At 44.9% G+C, this 21,466-nt stretch overlaps 1 protein-coding gene across 1 annotated transcript; it reads left to right on the top strand.

Moving 5' to 3' along the window:
- Positions 1-4,531: 4,531 nt before the first annotated feature.
- LOC120379667 (olfactory receptor 52E4-like) lies at positions 4,532-5,479 on the top strand. The gene has a single exon (XM_039497176.1). It carries the CDS (start codon positions 4,532-4,534, stop codon positions 5,477-5,479), a length of 948 nt encoding a protein of 315 aa, XP_039353110.1.
- Positions 5,480-21,466: the final 15,987 nt, after the last annotated feature.

Below are 21,466 nucleotides of genomic sequence, written 5' to 3' on the forward strand. Positions count from 1 at the left end.
GCCTCAGAATTGGACACTTTCTCCCCTATGCCAAGTCAGATTCTAACAGAACCGACTTCACCAATCCCTCCACCTTCATCCTACTTGGCATTCCTGGCCTGGAGGCAGCCCATGTCTGGATCTCCATTCCACTCAGTGCTATGTATGCCATAGCCGTGTTGGGGAACTTCACCATCCTGTTCATCGTGAAGAAGGAGCCGAGCCTCCATGAGCCCATGCACTATTTCCTCTGCATGCTGGCTGTCAGTGACCTTTTCATGTCCACATCCACCGTACCCAAAATGCTGAGCATCTTCTGGTTCAATTCCAGGGAGATCAGTTTCAGTGCCTGCCTCACCCAGATGTACTTCATTCACACCTTCTCAAAGATGGAGTCTGGAATCCTCGTGGCCATGGCTTTTGATCGCTATGTGGCCATCTGCAATCCTCTGAGATATTCCATGATCCTGAAGAACTCTGTTGTGGCCAAGATAGGCCTGGCTGTGGTGCTGCGTAGTGGAATAATCACATTACCCTATCCCTTCCTGGCGAGGCAGTGGCCATATTGCAGAACCAACATCATCCCCTACTTCCAATGTGGGCATATAGTCGTGGTGAAACTGTCCTGCACTGACATTCGCATCAGTAGTTACTATGGGTTGTTTAATCTTATCTCGGTGAGTGGAATGGATGCGTTTTTTATCACCGTGTTGTACACTCTGATCCTCCGATCCATCTTCCACCTCCCCACAAAGGATGCCCGGCTCAAAACTTTTCGTACCTGCATCTTTCATCTTTGTGCCATCTCAGCTTTGTACATCCCAGATTTACTCTCCTCTCTCATTCAGCGGTTTGGCCAGAATGTGCCACTTCATTTCCACATTCTTATTACCAGTGTCTACCAGCTGGTGCCCCCCGTGCTGCACCCCATCATTTACGGGGTGAGGACCAAGCAGATCCGGGGCAGGCTGCTCCAGCTCTTTACTCATAAAAAGACCTAAATGTTTCCTCCTTGTGCTCTAGGTCTCAGATTGAGCTCTTTGCAGAGCTGGCTGGTGCATGGTACTGAGGCCTCTTCCCTGAATCACTTCCTGGACAGACAGAGAGACATTAAACCCTTCCCTGTCCTTACTGTGCTGTGTCAATGTGATGAACTGGGGAGTCAGTCTATGTACAATACACTGGGTTGCCACCTTTCTAATTGTTGGTAGCTGCATCCCTGGAATTACAATCTTGCCCCATCTCTTCTGTAAAATCTTGACCATGCTGTGTGTCTTCTCCCCAGGACCTTGCCCCTGTCACTTGCTCCTGTCTTCCCCTCCCCTTGTCAGCTATGACACAGTCATCTCTAAAAACAATATGTTCTCACATTTTACAGCAAGTCACTTAAGGGGCACTGGTTAGTGTTAATATTGTAATTTTTATTCTTACTTTCTTACTAACTGTGCAGAGAGAGACCCAATCAGCACTCCTGGGATCTATCTCAGCTCTGGGAGGGGAGTAGGGAATAGTGGGATACATCTGGGGTCTAAAGAAGAAGATCAGAATGGCCATACTGGGTAAAACCACTGGTCTATGTAGCCCAGTATCCTGTCTTCTGACAGTGCCCAGTGCCAGGTGCTTCAGAGGGAATGAACAGAACATGACAATCAGGCTGTGATTCATGTGGAGCAGCTCCACAGAAGGAGGCAGAAGCCCTGATCCCAGGCCGCCTCAGCTTCATCTGGCAGGAGTTCAAGCCTCCAACCCCAATAGGAGTTGTCAGGGGAAGGGAAGGTCCCAGGCTGCCCAGCTGCAGCGGCAGAAGAAGCCCTCACTTCAGGCTGCCCCAAGCCCTAGCCGCAGCCACAGAGCGGAGGCAGGAGCTGTTGGGGGGAATGTGGAGAGAAATGCTACTCATTTTTGTCCTCTCCATCTTCCATACTGCTGCCATCCAGGGGTTGATTCCTTTTTCCCTGTCCTTGGACGAACCTCAGGGGGAGGTTTTTTTGTGTCCCCTCCCTGACCCTTTAGGGGCTGCTCTCTTCCCTCCAACTCCCTTTCCCTTTCAGCGGCACCACCAGTACAATCCACTTCTCCAAAACAGAGCCTGTGGCTGAGAAGATGAGATAGAAGTCTCCCCAATGCCCCGGGAGATAAGACATCCTGGTCTACTGGTGGGACCACAACTTCTGTGACAAACTTCTTAGGTGGGTCAGCAATCGTTCCAAGGCCAGATGGGGATCATCCTGCCCTCGAGGATCCTCCTCAGCCCTCAGAATGAAGCCAACCATCTGTCAACATTGAACACCAGAGGCTCAACAGGTAGTCAGCCCTAGGTATTTGGCCCTGATTTCGAGCTGGAATTTGCCTGGCTTCAGCTTCCAGCCCTTTGGTCTTGTTCAGCCTTTGTCTGCTAGATTATAGAGCCCATTATTACCCATAATTTTCTCCCCATGAAAGTCTCCACTTGATAATCTTTTTTATAAGTTAAAGAGATATACCCATTCAAATCTAATGATCCACCTTTTTCTCAAGTCTAACGATCCTCCAATCATTTTTGTGGCTCTTTTCTGCACCGTCTCCAAGTTTTCAACATCTTTTTTCATATGTGGACCCCAGAACTGGATGCAGTTTACTTCACCAATTCCACTTGCAGAGGTAAAATCCTTCCCCCTGCTCCAACTCACCAACTCAGTGTTTTCCACTACTAAATCAAATGCCTCTGAGAAATCAAGGTTCATTTCATCAGCACTGTTCCCTTGGTCAGCCAATGTGTACTTTCATAAAAAAATGAAATAAGGTTTATTTGCAAAAATCTGTTTAAATTGGTGACTGGCATTACTTATATTTCTAGACTTTTTTTTTAACTGATCCCATACCAGCTTTTCCATTGTTTCTTAACCTTGTCAATTCTTATATATATACAATTCCTGTGTTATATATAAAGCATTAAAAATAAAGGGAAAGTGTTATATATATATAGAATCCTAGAAAGGATTTATGTCAATTCTTGTGTTATATATAAAGTATTAAAAATAAAGGAAAGGGTTTGATATATATATAAATAAAACCCTTAAATAAACTCCTTGTCAATTTATTTCTTAAACTTGTAAATTCTTATATATATAAGAATTTACAAGTTTAAGAAATAAATTGACAAGGTTAAGATATATACTTATATATATATATATAAGAATATATATAAGAATATATATATATATATATAAGAATTTACAAGTTTAAGAAATAAATTGACAAGGTTAAGAAATAAGAGGAAAGGGTTTTATTTATATATATATATATCAAACCCTTTCCCTTTATTTTTTAATACTTTATATATAACACAAGAATTGACATAAATCCTTTCTAGGATTTAATTTTTTATTCTTAATATAATTAATAACCTCCTTTATGTGATTCATAGCAATGCCACACATGGAGTTTTCCCAGATGTCTTAACTTTCTTTATCAATTTTCTTAACTTCCGATTTCTATTCTTGGCCAGCTATTTTCCCTTTTTCCTCTTTGTTACATATTTCTTCCCTCTCCCTAATTGCTGCCTTCACTTTACCATGAAACTGAGTTTTCATCCAAAGTTTTTCACTTTGTTGACTGGAATCATGAGTTTTCCACTATCTAATGAAGTGTAATCAAAGAAATACCAATATTCTTTCATAGTTTTTCTGCCTAAATTTTTCCTCCCAGTCAGTTTTGATGACAATTTTTGTCAGCTTTGGGGAATTAGTCCTCTTGGAGTTCTAAGTGTCTATAGATAGTATTGGTTGGGAACTGTCCATTTGAATGTAATTCAGTTTCATATTTTTTATTTTCCTCTCCTATATCATATGCCTCATCTTTGTCCCTTTTGAAAAATAAAGTGTCCCAGACGTTTCTATCCTTAATAGAGACTGGGTGACTGAAACTGAACACATTCCCAAACATGTTATGCTCCATCCCATATCTTAATGATCTGAACATTGTTTTGTTTTGTCCACTTCTGTGAATGAGTAGGTGATTCTCCTGAGCTGCTGTCAATGGCATCCAGGTCTTTCTCCTGAGATATGTTCTAGTTGGGATGTTTCTCTCAGCACATGTCCTTGTAAAAGTTTATTTTTACCCCTCTCAGACTTTGAGCAAGTGGATAAATGGGGGACTCCCTATCCTGGCTCTCATTGCATTAAGCCACAATGATGGATAAGCATTATCCACACTTGTGTTTCCGGCTCGTGCCTCTTAAGCTTCCCCCTGAAAAAAAGTGTAGGAATTATTAATTCAGGGAACACAACAAAATATGGAATTGGATTTAGTAGGGTCATTGTTCATAGTTATTCTCTCTGAATAATGAAAATGTAAATTTTTCAGTGTGTGAAGAGAGATCAATCTTCTTATCCCATGAAAACAGCTTCCACTATTGCATGCACAGTCTCATATTAACGTTGTCTCTCCATTCAGGCATTTCTACTGCGACCATCACCCAGCGTCCTAGGAACACACAGAAAATCAGGGGAGCATCCAGTAAATGCAGAAGACACCCTTATGCCTCAGAGTTGGACACCTTCTTCCCTACGCCATGTCAGATTCTAACACAACCAATTTCACCAACCCCTCCACCTTCATCCTACTGGGCATTCCTGGCCTAGAGGCAGCCCATATATGGATCTCCATTCCCTTCTGTGCTGTGTACGCCATAGCCATGATGGGGAACTTCACTATCCTGTTCATCGTGAAGAGGGAGACAAGCCTCCATGAGCCCATGTTCTATTTCCTCTGCATGCTGTCCATCACCGACCTGGTCATGTCCACATCCACCATACCCAAAATGCTGAGCATCTTCTGGTTCAATTGCAGGGAGATCAGTTTCAGTGCCTGCCTCACCCAGATGTACTTCATTAACTGCTTCTCAGGGATGGAGTCTGGAATCCTCGTGGCCATGGCTTTTGATCGCTACGTGGCCATCTGCCATCCCCTGAAACATTCCACCATCCTGACAAACTCTGCTGTGGCCAAGATAGGCCTGGCTGTGGTGCTGCGTAGTGGCATACTAGCGTTACCCTATCCCTTCCTGGTGAGGCGGTACCCATATTGCAGAACGAACATCATTCCCCACTTCTATTGTGCGCATATAGCCGTGGTGAAGCTGGCCTGCGCTGACATCCGCATCAATAGTTACTATGGGCTGTTTGATCTTTTCTCTGTGATCAGAGTGGATGTGTTTTTTATTGCCGTGTCCTATACTCTGATCCTCCGGGCCATCTTCCGCCTCCCCACAAAGGATGCCCGGCTCAAAACTTTTGGGACCTGCATCTCTCATCTTTGTGCCATCTCAGCTTTGTACATCTCAGATTTCTTCTCCTCTCTCATTCAGCGGTTTGGCCACAATGTGCCACTGTACGTCCTCATTCTCATTACCTGTGTGTACCAGCTGGTGCCCCCCGTGCTGCACCCCATCATTTATGGGGTGAGGACCAAACAGATCCGGGGCAGGCTGCTCCACCTCTTTACTCATAAGGGGGCCTAAATGTTTTCTCCTTGTGCTCTGGCTCATAAATTAAGCTGGTTGGTCCATGGTGTGATGGCTCCTCCCTGAATCACCTCCTAGACAGACAGAGAGACATTAAACCCTTTCCTGTCCTTACTGTGCTGTCTTAATGTGATGAACTGGAAAGCCTATCTATGTACACTAGACTGGGTTGCCACCTTTCTAATTGCTGGTAGCTGAATCCCTGGAATTACAATTTTGCCCCATCTCTTTTGTGTGTCTTCCCCCCAAGGTCCTGCCCCTGTCACTTGCTCATGTCTTCCTCCCCCCTTGTCAGCTGTGACCCAGTCATCTCTAAAACCAATATGTTCTCACAACTTATGTCAAGGCCTTTTCTAAAGGGCATTGTTTAGTGTTAACATTTTAATGTTTATTCTTACTTTGTTACTAACTCTGTGCAGAGAGAGACTCCTGTGATCTGCCGCAGCTCTGGGAAGGCAGTGGGGAATACTTTGTTACAGTAGGAGGCAGATACATCTGAGGTCTAAATAAGAAGTTCAGAATGGCCATACTGGGTGAAGCCAATGGTCCATGTAGCCCAGTAGCCTGTCTTCTGACAGTGCCCAGTGCCAGGTGCTCCAGAGGGATTGAACAGAACATGGCAATCAGCCTGTGATTCATGTGGAGAAGCTGGGCAGAAGGGAGCAGAAGCCCCGAGCCGAGACTGCCTCAGCTTCATCTGGCAGGAGTTCAAGCCTCCAGCCATAGTGGAAGTCACCGGGAGAAGGGAAGGGCCCTGGCTGCAGCAGCAGAAAAGCCCCTCAGTTTAGGCTGCCCCAAGCCCTAGCCACAGCCACAGAGCGGAGGCAGGAGCTGTTGGGGGGAATGTGGAGAGAAATGCTGCTCATTTTTGTCCTCTCCATCTTCCATGCTGCTGCCATCCAGGAGTTGTCTCATTTCCCCTGTCTTTGGGCAAACCTCAGGGGGTGTTTTTTTTGTGTCCCCTCCCTGATCCTTTAGGGGCTGCTCTCTTCCCTCCAGCTCCCTTTCCCTGTCTGCGGCACCACCGCTACAGTAGCAAAACCAGTGGTCTGCTCTCTCTTTGCCCATCTCCATGGGTTGCAGGGTCATAACAGGGGCTCAGCCAGAAAATTATCAGAAGTCGACGACACCATCCCCCACTGTGCTGCTGGATGAGCATGACCGTTTCTGGTGGACACCTGCGATTTCATGGGTAAGGTGAAATTCCTTCTACAGCACGGGGGCGACTTCTATCTCCTCTTCTCAGCCGCAAGGTCTGTTTTGGAGGAGTGGAGGGGAACTGAGAGGGAGGACATCTTGGTCTACCGGCGGGCCAGCAACTTCCGTGACAAACTTTTCAGGTTGGTCAGTGATTGTTGCAATGCCGGCTGGGGATCCTCCTGCCCATGAGGATCCTCCTCAGCCCTCAGAATGAAGCCAACCATCTTTCAGCATTGAACACCAGAGGCTCTAGTGTAGTTCTCCATGTTGCCAGGATCTCTCCTTTCTTTGTGATGTAGGGTACTATCAGGGTTCCCTCCCCACTCTGAACTGGGGTACAGATGTCGGGACCCACATGAAAGACCCCATGAGCTTATATTCCACCATCTTAGGTTAAAAACTTCCCCAAGGTGCAAATTCCTTTCCTTGACCTTGGACGGTATTGTTGCCACCACCAAGTGATTTAAACAAACATTCAGGGAGGGGCCACTTGCAGAGCTACCAACTATGGTTTGTAACCTACCCTTTAAATCAGCTTCTGTACCCAGTGACTGGAAGATAGTTAATGTGACACCAATATTTTAAAAAGGCTCTAGAGGTGATCCAAGCAATTACAGATGGGTAAGTTTAACATCAGTACCAGGCAAATTAGTTGAAACAATAGTAAAGAATAAAATTGTCAGACAGATAGAAGAACATAAATTGTTCGGCAAAAGTCAACATGTTTCCTGTAAATGGAATTCGTGTTTTACTAATGTATTAGAGTTCTATCTATCATTAGCCTGAAAGATCGGGTGCCCTGTCGGGGTAGTTCATAGTCCCATATCTTTGCAACATACGTTGTCATGAACCATGACAACCACTCCTTTTTTCAGTTTTTGTACACACTGAAGCTGTGGGGTTCTAGAGGCCAGAGTGTCCATTGGCTTCCTATCCCTATCCAAATATCGGGTGTTATTCCAGGAGCACCGAGTATAAATCGGCTTGGTTCAGCAGGTGGTTTAATTTCCCAAATATCACGGTGAATTACCCAATCACACATGCATCCTCCCCATGGACCCGGTAGGATTCGGTATGTGGGAGCCCACACCCCTCCAACCAGCCCGTATGCTTTGAAGCAGCACTGCGAGTGTCTGTATTTCCACCGTGAAACCTTCCAAGTATGTCTCCAAGGCCACAATTCAGATGGCATCCCCGAGGTATTTGTAAGGGCAGTGGGACAAGTCTGATGCTCAAGATCACTCTGAATTGCCATCAGCTGGTCATTCAGGAAATCCTGAATCTCTTAGCGGGCCAAATCCCACTGCAATATCTTCCCTGCTTCAATGTACCTTCCTTGTTAGCAATTCCTGTGTTATAGAGCTGAGGGTGGAGATAACATGCAATTCACTGATTCCAGCCTGTACGTAGGCTAGCTGTAATCCAATAATAAGTCCCATGACTTTCTCCAGCTGCCCTAGTTTTTCCTCATGCTGTTGGCCCTTGTAAAGAGTCCAAATTTCTGCTGCACTATTGGCACCATCCCACAGGCATTCACTCAAATCTCTTTTCCTTCTTGAAAAGACCCATGCCCTTTGCTCTGCTAACCAAATAACAATGAGGACCCCTTCCTTCCAATATATTGCAGGCTCTGGGAATGGCCATCATGTCAACATTGTTATGAAACCCACTCATCTCAATGACGAATTCCTGAAGCTTGTTTGTAGTGATCTCATGCACTTCAATCTCTACTGACCCATCTGTTTTCCACTCAGTCTTTCACTTGTATGATATATTCTGAACCTTAAAAAATAATTTTTCCAAACAATATTTAAATAAATCATTAAGGTGTGAAGGCCTTGGCCATTGAGTCCCATCTGAATATATAGGATTGTTGAAATTTGGATAAGTTACAGGGGTGGTAGTGGTTGTGGAGGAGCTGGTGGGGGCAGTGTCCATTGCAACAAGGCGCTTTTGGTATTCATCATTTGGAAGCCAATTAGGCAGGGCAGTACAGCCTGATGATACTTGTCCATAAGTGCAGATCCTAGCCTGTATGAATATTAAAGAATGTACTAACAGTGATTCCCCCAAGTGACAGTGACCCCCCAGTTTCACCAAGTGCAGAGGTCTTTTAATTCTTCTGTTGGGACTTGTGGGCTCCTGTCTGCAGAAAACACTGATTGTATCTGTCCTGTGAAAGACACTCTATTACTATGTAAAACATACAAACAAGTTAATTGACTTTGTCCTTGAAGTAAACACTATGGTGGCCTTAAGCTGTAATTGATACAATGTAAACAAACAGACTCCGATCCTCTGTGATTACAGTGCCTGGATTCTCATAGGAATTAACACACACCCCAAAAATGGTGGAGACAGTACATTAAAATATGGTTAAGATATGGAATGTATGTTGATGAATGTTTGATGTACGTGAATGGTTAGGGAGGTGCCAGCCTGGAAAGGATCCATCGGCCGAAGAATGTGTCAAGTGGACCAGCAGACACCCCCGGAGGGTAAACTGGGATCCACCCCAAAACAGCTGGAAGGAATGTGCCACTTTAGACAATGTGGAGCCACCAGGGATGTGCCATCTGCTAATTGAGCCAACAACAGCAGGATGAAACGGTTCCCATAGACTAAGAAAGGAATTAATTCCTATAAAAATGGACTCTAAAAACTGAGGACTTTGAGTCTATGGTTCTGCTGCCAGCCTCCAGGAGCATCAGGTGCATCTGACACAGACTCGGCTCCATCCTCATAACCAAGATACCTGGCCAGTAACTTGGCATGAGCAACTTCTAGGCTGGTAACTATAACACGTATACAGAACCTGAATGAATGACTGTGTGTATGTGTGTGTGTGTTTGTGTGTGTATAAGGAATAAGTAGTGATAAGAATAAGTAGTTAAACAACATTGTTTGCTTTTATCTTTTGCTTTATTATTATATTTACAATAAATGTGGCATCTTTGCCTTATCTCTCTTAATAAGATCCTGATGGTTTTTATTATATTGGTATAACAAGCCCAGCCCACCACTCAACCCCACACTCCCAATCACGGTCCCTCCAAATTCTTCCCTGCCAGTTTACAATACTCCGTCTCCTCCACCAGGGCCAATTCTTAATGTCTTTTGTAGTCAGGAATCCATGGATCTTGGCAGTTTTGGCAGAGTGAGTGTTCCTTCTTCTTTCCCGGTATAGTTGTGGTGCAGGATCACGCAGGGGAGAGGTTACTAGCATGTCACCCTGTAGTGGTTTGGTATCTTTAACAGATGCTGGCTAGATGATGGTTCTGTTAGTGAACAAGGGAGAGGTTACTAGCACTTCACCTTGACTTTGTTTCTCATTGTCCAGGAGGGAAAGAGGTATCAGAAAGAGAGAGAGGTTGATCAGTAGTCGGAGCTGCATCATCTTGAGGTGGTGGGGCCTTTTTGCAGTGAGACGCGTGGGTCCAGGCAGTCAGGCCTTGACACTTCACGGCGGTGTTGGTAGTCAGCAAAACTTGATAAGGGCCTTTCCTGCACGGGGTTAGAGCGGTCTTTCGTTGATGGACCCCTGGTTCCAATGAATGGCAGGGCTGCTCAGGAGCCTTAGGTAGTGCCTCTTTCACCTGTGAATAAAGAGACCTAACACATTTCATTAATGCCTGACAGTTAAGCATTGTATCATCCATCAAATGAACGTCCATTTGGGCAAGGGTCAGAGGAGGCGCTGCTGGAAGTCGCATCGGCCGCCTTGTCAGGATTTCATGAGGGCTAAGTCCAGTCTTTCGATTGGGGGCTTCCCTCATGCTAATTAATGCTAACGGAAGGAAAGGTGTTACCAGTTTGAAGGAATGTTTCACAGTGTTGCTCAGGAGTGTTTCTTAAACGTATGTACAGATGATGTAAAACAGTGTCTATGGGACAAAAAGTGAAAACTGTGGATGAGATGGCTTCTCTAGCAGATGATTTCGAGCAGACACGAGCATCTGTTGTGAATAAACCACAGAGAAAGGGGTATAATTATGTTGGAAACCAGGGTTCTCTTTTACCCCATTCCTCTAATCCTCCACTCAAATCTCCTGTAAAATCAGAAGAGTCCAGCAAGTGCTATCATTGTAATTCCACTGACAACATGAGGAATAAATGCCTGATCTGGAAGGAAGCAGGCAGCAAGGAAGCCATGTGAATGCTGCGACCCTGAGCACAGAAACTGCTCAGTCACCTGTCACTTATCATTCTGGGTTTGTAAAATTATCCTCTACACACTCATACATGAAGCACACCAAGGATGTTAGCATTAATTGCAGGGAAAACCTTGGGTGGGAAGATACAGGGGCAGACGTTTCTGTGGTTAGCAGGGTATGAAGGTCGAAGGTGACATATTGCCAGGGCAGATGGCAGAGCTTCTAGTAGAGGAGGTCAAAAAATCCTTGTGCCTTCGGCTCAAGTGCACATAAAAATGCGTGTTGGGAAGTTGCATTATCAGTGTGGGTAGTACAGGTGTGGCCAATCTGAGCCTGAGAAGGCGCCAGAATTTTGCATTGCTACAGAGGCACAGTAATACGTCAGCCGCTCCCCCATCATCCCTGTCTCTGCTCCCAGCTGGTTCGTGGCGTGCAGGAGGCTCTGGGGACGGGGAGGAGCGAGGGCCTGGCAGGCTCAGGGGAGGAGGCAGGAAGGGGGATGTAGGGGCAGGGCCTGTGGCCAGGGATTGAGCAGTGAGCCCCACCCAGCACATTGGAAAGTTGGTGCCTGTAGCTCCTGCCTGGGAGTTGGTGCCTAGACATGGAGCCGCATATTAACTCCTGAAGAGCCGCATTTGGCTCCAGAACCAGAGGTTGGGGTAGTAGATGATAACCCTATTAATATGCTAATTGGTAATGACATTTTTCATGTCGCTTAGGCTGTTAAAGTGTCTGCCTACAACAAGGATCATTCTGCTGGAACCTCAGAGGGAAAGAGGGAATGTCCCAGGAGCTGCCGAAGGAATGAGACTGAGTCTCCTTGATTCCTCTGCAGCAGGGAGGGGGGAGTAGCGCCTCTCAGTGAGACAGCTGTCCAGTCTGATAGCTGTGAGCCCTTCACAACTGAACAGGGGACAGATCGCACCCTAGAGAGCCAAGGGGTATGTGTCTTGGGGAGGTGGGCAGATGGGGAATCTGGGAAAGGAATAGTGGGATTACAGCAGGGGTCTCAAACATGCGGCCCGCGGGCCGCATTCGGCCCTCGGAGCTCTTCCCTGCGGCCCGCGGAGCTCCCCCAGTTACTTCCTGTCGCCGCCAACCTCCCCTCACCCCCGCCCCCCTCCCCGAGTTATTTTCTGTGCCTAAGCTCCCCGCGCGCTGCTCCCCAATGTTTGGGGCCGGGTCTCTCCCCTGGCCCCACCTGCCACCCCCACGCGCCTCCCCCCAGTGTCTCCCGGCCCCCACTTGCTGCCCCCTCACCGCCCGGGAGCCTGCCTGGGAGCTCACGCTGACTCCACTCCTCCGCTATGCCGGCTTCCGGCATCACCTGCTGCCGCAGGGTCCTAGCGCCCCCCTGCACTAGGGCCAGGGCAGGCTGCTCTTCCCCTGCCCTTCTGCCCTAGTCCTGAGACTCTCCAATGCCCCGAGCCTCTCCAATGCCTCAAACCCCTCACCCTCAGCCCCACAGCCCTCACCCCTGCACCCCCTCCTATCCCCAAATTCCGTCCCAAAGCCTGCACCCCAACCCCCTGCTGCAGCCTGGAGCCTGCAGCAAGCCCAGGGCCTGTACTCCAGACCCCCTCCCCAACCCAAACTCCCTCCCAGAGCCTTAGGCAGTAAATCTAAGTGCGTGTTTTGTCCTTTGAGTGAGGTGCATTACTGAGTGTATATATTTATTAAAACTGCTTGGAGGGAGAAGTGTGTATTACCTGTCAGGGAGAACATGTCCAGATTACAGCTATACGAGGGAGATACCCATTGCTAGGAAGCATAGGAAGATGTGTCCCAGAGGGGAGAACAGAGAAGGGTGACGGAATACAAGAAATCGCTGGGGAGGCGGGTGAGACTTCCTTTAACCCTGCAGCAGCAGGAGGCAACAGCACCTAGGGAAGAGAGGGGGGAGTAGCACCTCTCAGTGAGACAGGTGTCCAGTCTGTTAGCTGTGAGCCCTTCACAACTGAACAGGGGACAGGTCCCACCCTAGAGAGCCAAGGGGTGTGTGTCTTGGGGAGGGGGGCAGTAGGGGAATCTGGGAAAGGAATAGTGGGAGAACAGGAATGTCTCCTCACTGGTCACTTGGGAGTGGATGCCCAGGACAGAATGGCTGATTCAGCCACCACCTCCCTAGGGAACCCATTCCAGTGCTTCAGCAACCTCCTGTTGAAATAGTGTTTCCTAATATCCAACCTAAACCTCCCCCACTGCAACTTGAGACCATTGTTCCTTATTCTGTCATCTGCCACCACTGAGAACAGTCTAGATCCATCCTTTTTGGAACCCCCTTTCAGGTAGTTGAAAGCAGCTAACAAATCCCCCCTCATTCTTCTCTTCTGCAGTCTAAACAATCCCAGTTCCCTCAGCCTCTCCTCGTAAGTCATGTGCCTCTGACCATTTTCTTTGCCCTCCTCTGGACTCTCTCCAATTTGTTCACATCCTTTCTGTACTGGGGGCCCCAGAACTGGATCTGGATCTGTAAAAAGCGACAATGAGTCCTGTGGCACTTTATAGACTAACAGACGTACTGGAGCATGAGCTTTCATGGGTGAATACCCACTTCGTCTGTTAGTCTAAAAGGTACCACAGGACTCTTTGTAACGTTGTTCTTTACAGTATTTCTTTAATCACTTAAACAATCGATCTTTCTATAAATATATATATATATTTTACTTACTACAGGATGTTCTTTGAATCGTAAAAGGGAAATCTGCTCGGCTGATGTATTGTCCTCTCCACACTGAGGGAGGGGCAGACTGGGAAATAAACTGACACTGGTCAGGCTTTTGGTAAGGGCAAGATTGTAAAGCTCTGGGGTCCTAGGCTGGGGAGCCGGGGGGAGCTGGCTGGAGCCTCTCTACTGTAGTTTCATGGCTGGCTAGTGAAAGTTTTCATGTACCTGCAGCTGGGTGTGTCCCTGACTGTTTATAGCTGTGTAAGTGCAAGACCTGAGAGTATTGCAGCTTGTCACAGCCTCACAGTATAAAAGCAGCAAAGAGTCCTGTGGCACCTTATAGACTAACAGACGTTTTGCAGCATGAGCTTTCGTGGGTGAATACCCACTTCTTCAGATGCAAGCACAGTGTGAGAGGGGGCCCAGACTGGTTTGCCAGAGGGCTCGGTGGTCCCCAGGTCCAGGTTGCACCCCAGGGAATTCCTTCCCCCCCCCCTCCACCCCAGTGAACAGGCCCTGCAAGTCCAAATCCCCGTTGTCATGTGGTCACTTACTGACAGAGAGATCCTGGTTATGGAAGGGAAGTCAGGACACTTGGGTTCTGCCACTCCGTGTCACTGTGAACTTGGGCAAGTAATGCCTCCCCATGCCTCAGTTTACCAATCAGTGAAATGGGGACGTTTCATAGTGATATTCCTTTGCTAGGTGTTTTGAAGATCCATCAATTAAAGATGCCACACAGTATGATGATAGGTTTCAGAGTGGTTGCCTGTGTCAGCAAAAACGAGAAGTCCTTGTAGAACCTTAGAGACTAACAATTGTATTTTGGCATAGAACTCACTTTTTAGAATGATGATAGTTACTGATGAGAAGTACTTACCTCTGATCCCTCAGCAACTGCCCCATTTGCTTGTTGTAATTACTTGTGTCTCCTCTTAGTCAACTTTCTCCAGATCTCTCAGTCTACTATCTACCCATCTATCCTGAGAATTTACAGGATATCAGATCCTCTGGAGAGTTGGGCATTATCCCTAATTTTCTTTCTAACTATAATTTTTAAATATATGCACACAAACGTACAGAGCAGCCAATTCCTCTCTGACTCAGCCCAGAGCCCAGGAGTTCTCATCTCCCTTTGGGAAGGTCCCTTAATTACTGTTTACTTCTAAAGCTGGATAATTAGCACCGAAGCAGAGACAGGCTTGTCCACAGTCTGTTTACATTCAGATGCGCCCTTGTCCTTTAGAATCTGAGCGAACCCCCCTGGGATTACACAGAGCTATATTAGAAACTGTGCACACACTTTGTCAGCTCTCGGAGTCGGATGCTGCCACAGATGCTGGGGTGAGAGAGGTGTGGGACATGGATACCTGAGGGGGATTCCCAGGGAGGACACTTCCATCTCAGAATTCACAGGTATAATCTCTCGCTGAGGAGCTCACCTGATTGACAAACCCTGTGTAATGTGGGTGTGGAGGGATAGAGAGTAAGTCTGTGGTACTTTCTACTCTGCACAACCATGAAGCATCCCAGGGCCCTTGCCACAGGGGATGAGTTTGCTAAAGTATCACTGGCCAAAATGTTGCCCTTTTTTGTGCAGCCCAATCATCCCACCTGATGGACTCCAGCCCCACGGTGGTGCATTTCAGTGGCACAGTGAATCCTTCAGGATGAAAGATGTTAGTAGATACAAGGCCAGATTCTGAGATCACGGGCCATACTTTGCTCAGGCACCAGTGAGGCAAAACTCCCCTTGGAGCAATAACTGAGTAGAGACATCAGGAGACCTCTGTGTGTTAATGCACAGACCCTGTCACATGCCACTCTTGCATTTCAGGGCTGTGTCTGTTAATGGGACAGAGGGACAGGGGCGGTTATCTGATTTTTATCTGCTGGAAAGCTTGGCGGTGCTAGGGCTCCTCACTACAACAATAATGAGAATTTTTCAATATGGGTAATGCATACTTTCTCCTAGCTTAATTTGAGAAGTCGGCTGAACTGTTATTCTTCAAACTTTCAAAAAAACCCAATTCTTCTTGAAGCAGAAACTCAGCACGGAAAATTTCAGTCCAAACACTGAAAATTTGGCAAACTTAAGCAACTGGAAATGAGGTCGTCTAATGGAAGGTGTCAGATAGTCTTAACTAAAGGTGATGCCACCAGCACCACCTACAATGGCCAATCCATTTGTGAATCCCATTCTTCTATGCTCTTTGCTCCAATAATGTTGGTAGCAACGAGTTCTACAGGCCAAATAGGAATTATGGTAGCAATTACCTTTTCTCAATGAAGCAGCAAAGAATCCTGTGGCACCTTATAGACTAACAGATGTTTTGTAGCATGAGCTTTCGTGGGTGAACACCCACTTCTTCGGATGCAAGCAGTGTTATATGTTCTCAATGTTATATGTTCAGACTTTCAATTTAACTAAAAGTTATGAGACACATTAAATATAAATGCCTGATCTACTTTCTTTATCAATAGCTCCATAGGGTTTAAGGTCAGAAGGGACCTTTTGATCGTCCAGTCTGACCTCCTGTAAAACACAGGCCCATTAAATTTCACTCAGTTACCTCTGGATTGAGCTGAAAGAGGTTTGTGTGACTAAGGACAAGTCTACACTAGGAATTTACATCATAGAATGATAGAGTCATAGAGTTATAAGGGAATGTGAAGGACAGCTAGTCTATCCCCTGACAAGATGAAGGATTTGTTTTGTCCTAGTCATCTAAGACTGATGGCTATTCACACGACTTTGGAAATCCTCCCCAGAAGGCGCTTTCATGACTTCCCAGGGAGGCTGTTGCATTGGCCTCCTGTAGTTAAAGTTAGGAAGATTTTTCTGAAATTTAATTTAAATCTGCTATGCTGGAATTTGAACCCATTGCCTCTTGTCCTGCCCCTCTGTGGTAAGACAGAAATACTTTCCTCCACCTTTTTATGGCAGCCTTTCAAGTGTTTGAAGACCACTATCCTGTCCCTCATTAATCTCCTCTTTTCAAAATAAACATACTAGTTCCTTTGGCTTGTTCATACTGCTTGCATTCCATCCCTTGTGCAACATTTGTTACTTGTCTATAGATCCTTTCCAGGTTCTCTACATCCTTTCTGTTAATTGGATACATAACTCCAACTGAGACCTAACCCACACCGACTTCTGCTAATATATCCGAACATTGCATTTGCCTTTTTTGCAACATTTTTCCTAATGTCCAGCCTAAACCTCTCTTGCTGCAATTTAAGTCCACTGCTTCTTGTCTTCTCTCACAGGTTAAGGTGAACACTTTTTCTCCCTCTTTGTAAAAACTTTATAGCTATTTGAAAACTGTTATCATACCTCCCCTCAGTCTTCTCCTTTTCAGACTAAATAAGCCTATCTCTTTCATTTTTCCCTCATAGGTCATGTTTTCAGGACCCCTAATCATTCTTTTCTCCAGTTTTTCCAGATCATTTTGAATGTTTATCTGATTCTCCAAAGACTTCCAACCCCTCCCTACTTTTATTATCTGCAAACATAAGTGCACTCTCTATGCCATGATCTAGATCGTTGATGAAAACATTGAAAATAACGGAACCCAGAACTGATCCCTGAGGAACTCCACTTGTTATGCCCTTCCAGCATCACTGTGAGCCATTGATAACTACTCTCTGCGAGTGGTAATCCGGCCAGTTATGCACCCACCTTATAGTAGCTCCATCTAGGTTGTATTTCCTGAGTTTCCCAATGGGAAGGTTATGTGAGACTCTATCAAAAGCTGTACTAACATCTAGATATACCACATCTACTGCTTCTCCACATGCACAGGGCTTGTTACCCTGTCAAAGAAAGCTATGAGGTTGATTTGACATGTTTTCTTCTTGATGAATCCATGCTTATCACCTTATTATCTTCTAGACATTTGCAAATTGATTCCTTAATAAATTGGTACATTATCTTACCTGGTACAGAAGTTATGTTAGTCTCTAAGGTGCCACAAGTACTCCAGTTCTTTTTGCTGACTGGTCAGTAATTGTCTGCAGTGCCCTTATTTCCCTTTTTATAGACAGGCACTATATGTGCTCTTTTCCAGTCTTCCAGAATCTCCCATGTCTCCCATCTCCTTTCAAAGATAGCTAATGGCTCAGATATCTCCTCAGTCAGTTCCTTCAGAGTATTCTAGGATGCATTTCATTCCGCCCTTGTGACTTCAAGACATCTAACTTTTAATTTGTTGCTTTCCTATTTTAGCATCTGAACCTACCCCATTTTCACTGGCATTCTCTATGTTGGGTATCCAAACACCACTAACTGCCTTGGTGAAAACCTAAATAAATAAGTCATTAAACACCTCTGCCATGTAGCCTGATTTGGGGTGTGTTAGTAGTGTTGATATAATTTATCCACTTAATTTTAATTTTGATTATTTTTAATTAAATAATAATATTAATAATACTTATTGGATATTAATTAGTATGGGTTTGGCTCACCAATATGTTTGATCAGAAGATAAAGTTCGTCCTGAATCAGGCTTCACAGAGTTTATAAAAGGAACTTCGGGGTTATGACAGGAGCTTACACTGAGACAAATATAGTCATAAAGACCTTTTTATTAAAATCAATGAAATGGTAAAACAGGTCAGGATTACAGAGTTAGAAATATCACAGTTCTTTAAGATATATATATTTATGATTTATGCAAAGTTAATTAATACTCACACGCTGATGTAGCAGCACCTTGGGCGTTTTCACACCTCTGGCAGAGGAAGTTACTGCAAAGTTGTTTGCTTTCTATTTTAATTCTATATGCTATATGCTTTAACTAAAATAAAATATAAGGGAGATTAAATCCCTTTTCACTTACAGTTTTGAAAAGAAATAATACTACGGCCTATTAATAGTTAATAGCCTTCGTAGATGGGTAACATCAATACGTAGATGAGGGTGGAGGCGATGAAGAGTAGACAGGAGCAGATAGATGGGTAGAATTGCCTGTCTAATGGTGAGCGGTGTCACCTTTTAATAGAGCATTAAATTTCATCTTTCCCGCACGGAAATGTTAGGGTACATTTGCCCCATAGGCCAGTACGTATATGCGTATAAATGACAGGTATGTACGAATTTGTGGTGTACTTGTTAGATTTGTGGGCAAAAATCTCCTTTTTTCACCCTTTACTGTTATTGGTTCAGTTAAAGATCTCCAGACATCTACGTAGGTATTTTGTCCATTATCCCTTTTCTGAGTAAGGGTCCCAAAATGTGCTGAAGTTGCGTTAGCGTCACATACAGGATGGTTGACATGTAGGTCTCTTGCATTACAGCCACTTATTCTTAATACATCCTATTTTCCCTATGCAGGGGGATAGTTTAGTCTTGTTCCCTTAATAATGTCCCTCTGAAAAAATACCTGTCTTCTATTGTTTTTCCCCTTAGGCCTGGTCTACACTGGGGGGGGGTCGAAATAAGGTACGCGACTTCAGCTACACGAATAGCGTAGCTGAAGTCAAACTACCTTAGTTCGAACTTCTTACCTGTCCAGACTCCGTGGGATCGAAGTCCGCGGCTCCCCCGTCGACTCCGCCACCGCCGTTCGCGGTGGTGGAGTTCCGGAGTCGACGAGAGCGCATTCGGAGTTCAAACTATTGTGTCTAGATTAGACGCGATAGTTCAAACTCCGAGAAGTCGAACGCTACCCGACCAGTAAGTATAGACGTACCCTTAGACTTGCTTCCCATGAGATCTTACCTAGCAACTCTCTGAGTTCGCTAAAATCTGCCTTCTTGAAATCCATTGTCTTTATTTTGCTGTTCTCCCTCCTACCATTCCTTAGAATCATAAACTCTGTCATTTCATGGTCACTTTCCCCTAAACTGTCTTCCACTTTCAAATTCTCAACCAGTTCCTCCTTCTTTGTCAAAATCAAGTCTAGAACATCTCTCCAAGTAGGTTTCTCCAGCTTCTGGAGCAAAAAAGTCTCTCCAATACATTCCAAGAACATGTTGGATAATCTGTGCGCTGGTGTAGACAGCATGAGATGAATTCTTCCATCGACCTAGCTACCACCTCTCTGGGATTACCTGTGCTGAGGGGAGAACCCTTCCATCTGTGTAAGTAGTGTCTATATTGAAGCATTATGGCAGCAACGCTGTAGCATTTTAAGTGTAAACAATCCTTCAAGGAGATCTTCCAAAAAACAACATCCAGTCTGGATCTGCCAACATGAGGAATTGGAGAATCCAACACTTCCCTTCTCAGTGTTTCCCAGTGGTTAATCATCCTCAGTGCTAAATATTTGGCCCTAATTTCAAGATGGAATTTACCTGGCTTCAGCTTCCAGCCATTTGGTCTCGCTCAGCCTTTCTCTATTAGATTACAGATCCCGTTATTACCCATGATTTTCTTCCCATGAAAGTCTCTGCTAGATCATCTTCTTGATAAGTTAAGAGATCTATATCTTCAAGTCTAACAGTCCATCATTTTCTCTATCCTCCAATCATTTTTGTGGCTCTTTTCTGCACCTTCTCCAAGTTTTCAACATCTTTTTTTCAAATGTGCACCCCAGAACTGGATGCAGGTTGTTTCACCAATCCATGTGCACAGGTAAAATCCTTTCACTGCTCCAACTCACCAATTCAGTATTTTCCACTACTAAATCAAAGGCCTCTGAGAAATCAAGGGTTGTTGCATCAGGGTCGTTCCCTTAATCCACTAAATGTGTACCCTTGATTAACCAATGTGTACTCTCATAAAAGATCAGGTTTATTTAACAAGATCTGATTTGCATAATTGGTGATTGGCAGTACTTACATTTCTAGACTTTTTTTAACTAATCCCATACCTGCTTTTCCATTTTTTCTTAACCTTGTCAATTTTTTTATTTAAAAAAAATCCTTTTACATTTTAATATTTTACATTTAACACAAGAATTGACATAAATCCTTTTGAGGATTTCTCTTGTTCTCAATACACTTAACAAACTCCTTTTTGTGATCCATAGCCCTGCAAACATGGAGTTTTCCCTGATGTCTTAACATTCCTTATCAATTTTCCTACCTTCTGATTTCTATTGCTGGCCAGCTACTTTCCCTTTTTCCTTTTTCTTACATATTGCTTCCCTCCCTCTAATTGTTGCCTTCCCTTTACCACTGAACTGAGTTTTTACCCAAACTTTGTTGAGTCTCTGGTCTGAGGAGTTTTCTTTTCTGATATCTAATAAAACGTTATCAAAGAATTACCAATATTCATTCATATTTTTCTGCCTAAATTTTTCCTCCCGATCAGTTTTGCTGACAATTTTCCTCATCTTTAGGGAATTAGTCCTCTTGGAGCACTAAGTGTCTATCGATAGTACTGGTTGGAACTGTCCATTTGAATGTAAATCAGTTTCCTTTTTTATTTTCCTCTCCTATATCATATGCTCTCTTCTTTGTCTGTTGTGTAACCTAAAGAGTCCCAGACTTTTCTATATGTTTGCATATGGCACCCTCCCCCATTCTCAGAGCCTGTCTTTGAAATCCCTTTTCTATGTGCTATACCCTTAATAGAGACTGGGTGACGAAACACATTCCCTAACATGTTATTCAGCATCCGATATCTCAGGGATCTGAACATTGCTTTTGTTTTGTCCACTGCTGCGAATGAGCAGGTGTTTCTCCTGAGCTGCTATCAATGGCGCCAAGGTCTTTCCCCTGAGGTATGTTCTAGATGGGATGTTTCTCACAGCAAATGTCTTTGCAAAATTTGGTGGGTTTTTTTCCCATCTCTGATTTCGAGCAACTGGATGAATGGGGAACTCCTGTCAGTATGGATTCCCTAGCCTGGCGCTCATTGCATTAAGGAATAATGATGGATAACCAGTATCCACCCTTGTGTTTCCTGCTGGTGCCTCTTAAGGTTCCCCCACCACAAAGTGTAGGAATGATTAATGCAGGGAGCACAATACAAATATGGAATTGGATTTAGCAGGGTCATTGTTCATAGTTACT

The sequence above is a fragment of the Mauremys reevesii genome, linkage group 1, assembly GCF_016161935.1.
Source record: "Mauremys reevesii isolate NIE-2019 linkage group 1, ASM1616193v1, whole genome shotgun sequence".
Taxonomy (NCBI): Eukaryota; Metazoa; Chordata; order Testudines; family Geoemydidae; genus Mauremys; species Mauremys reevesii.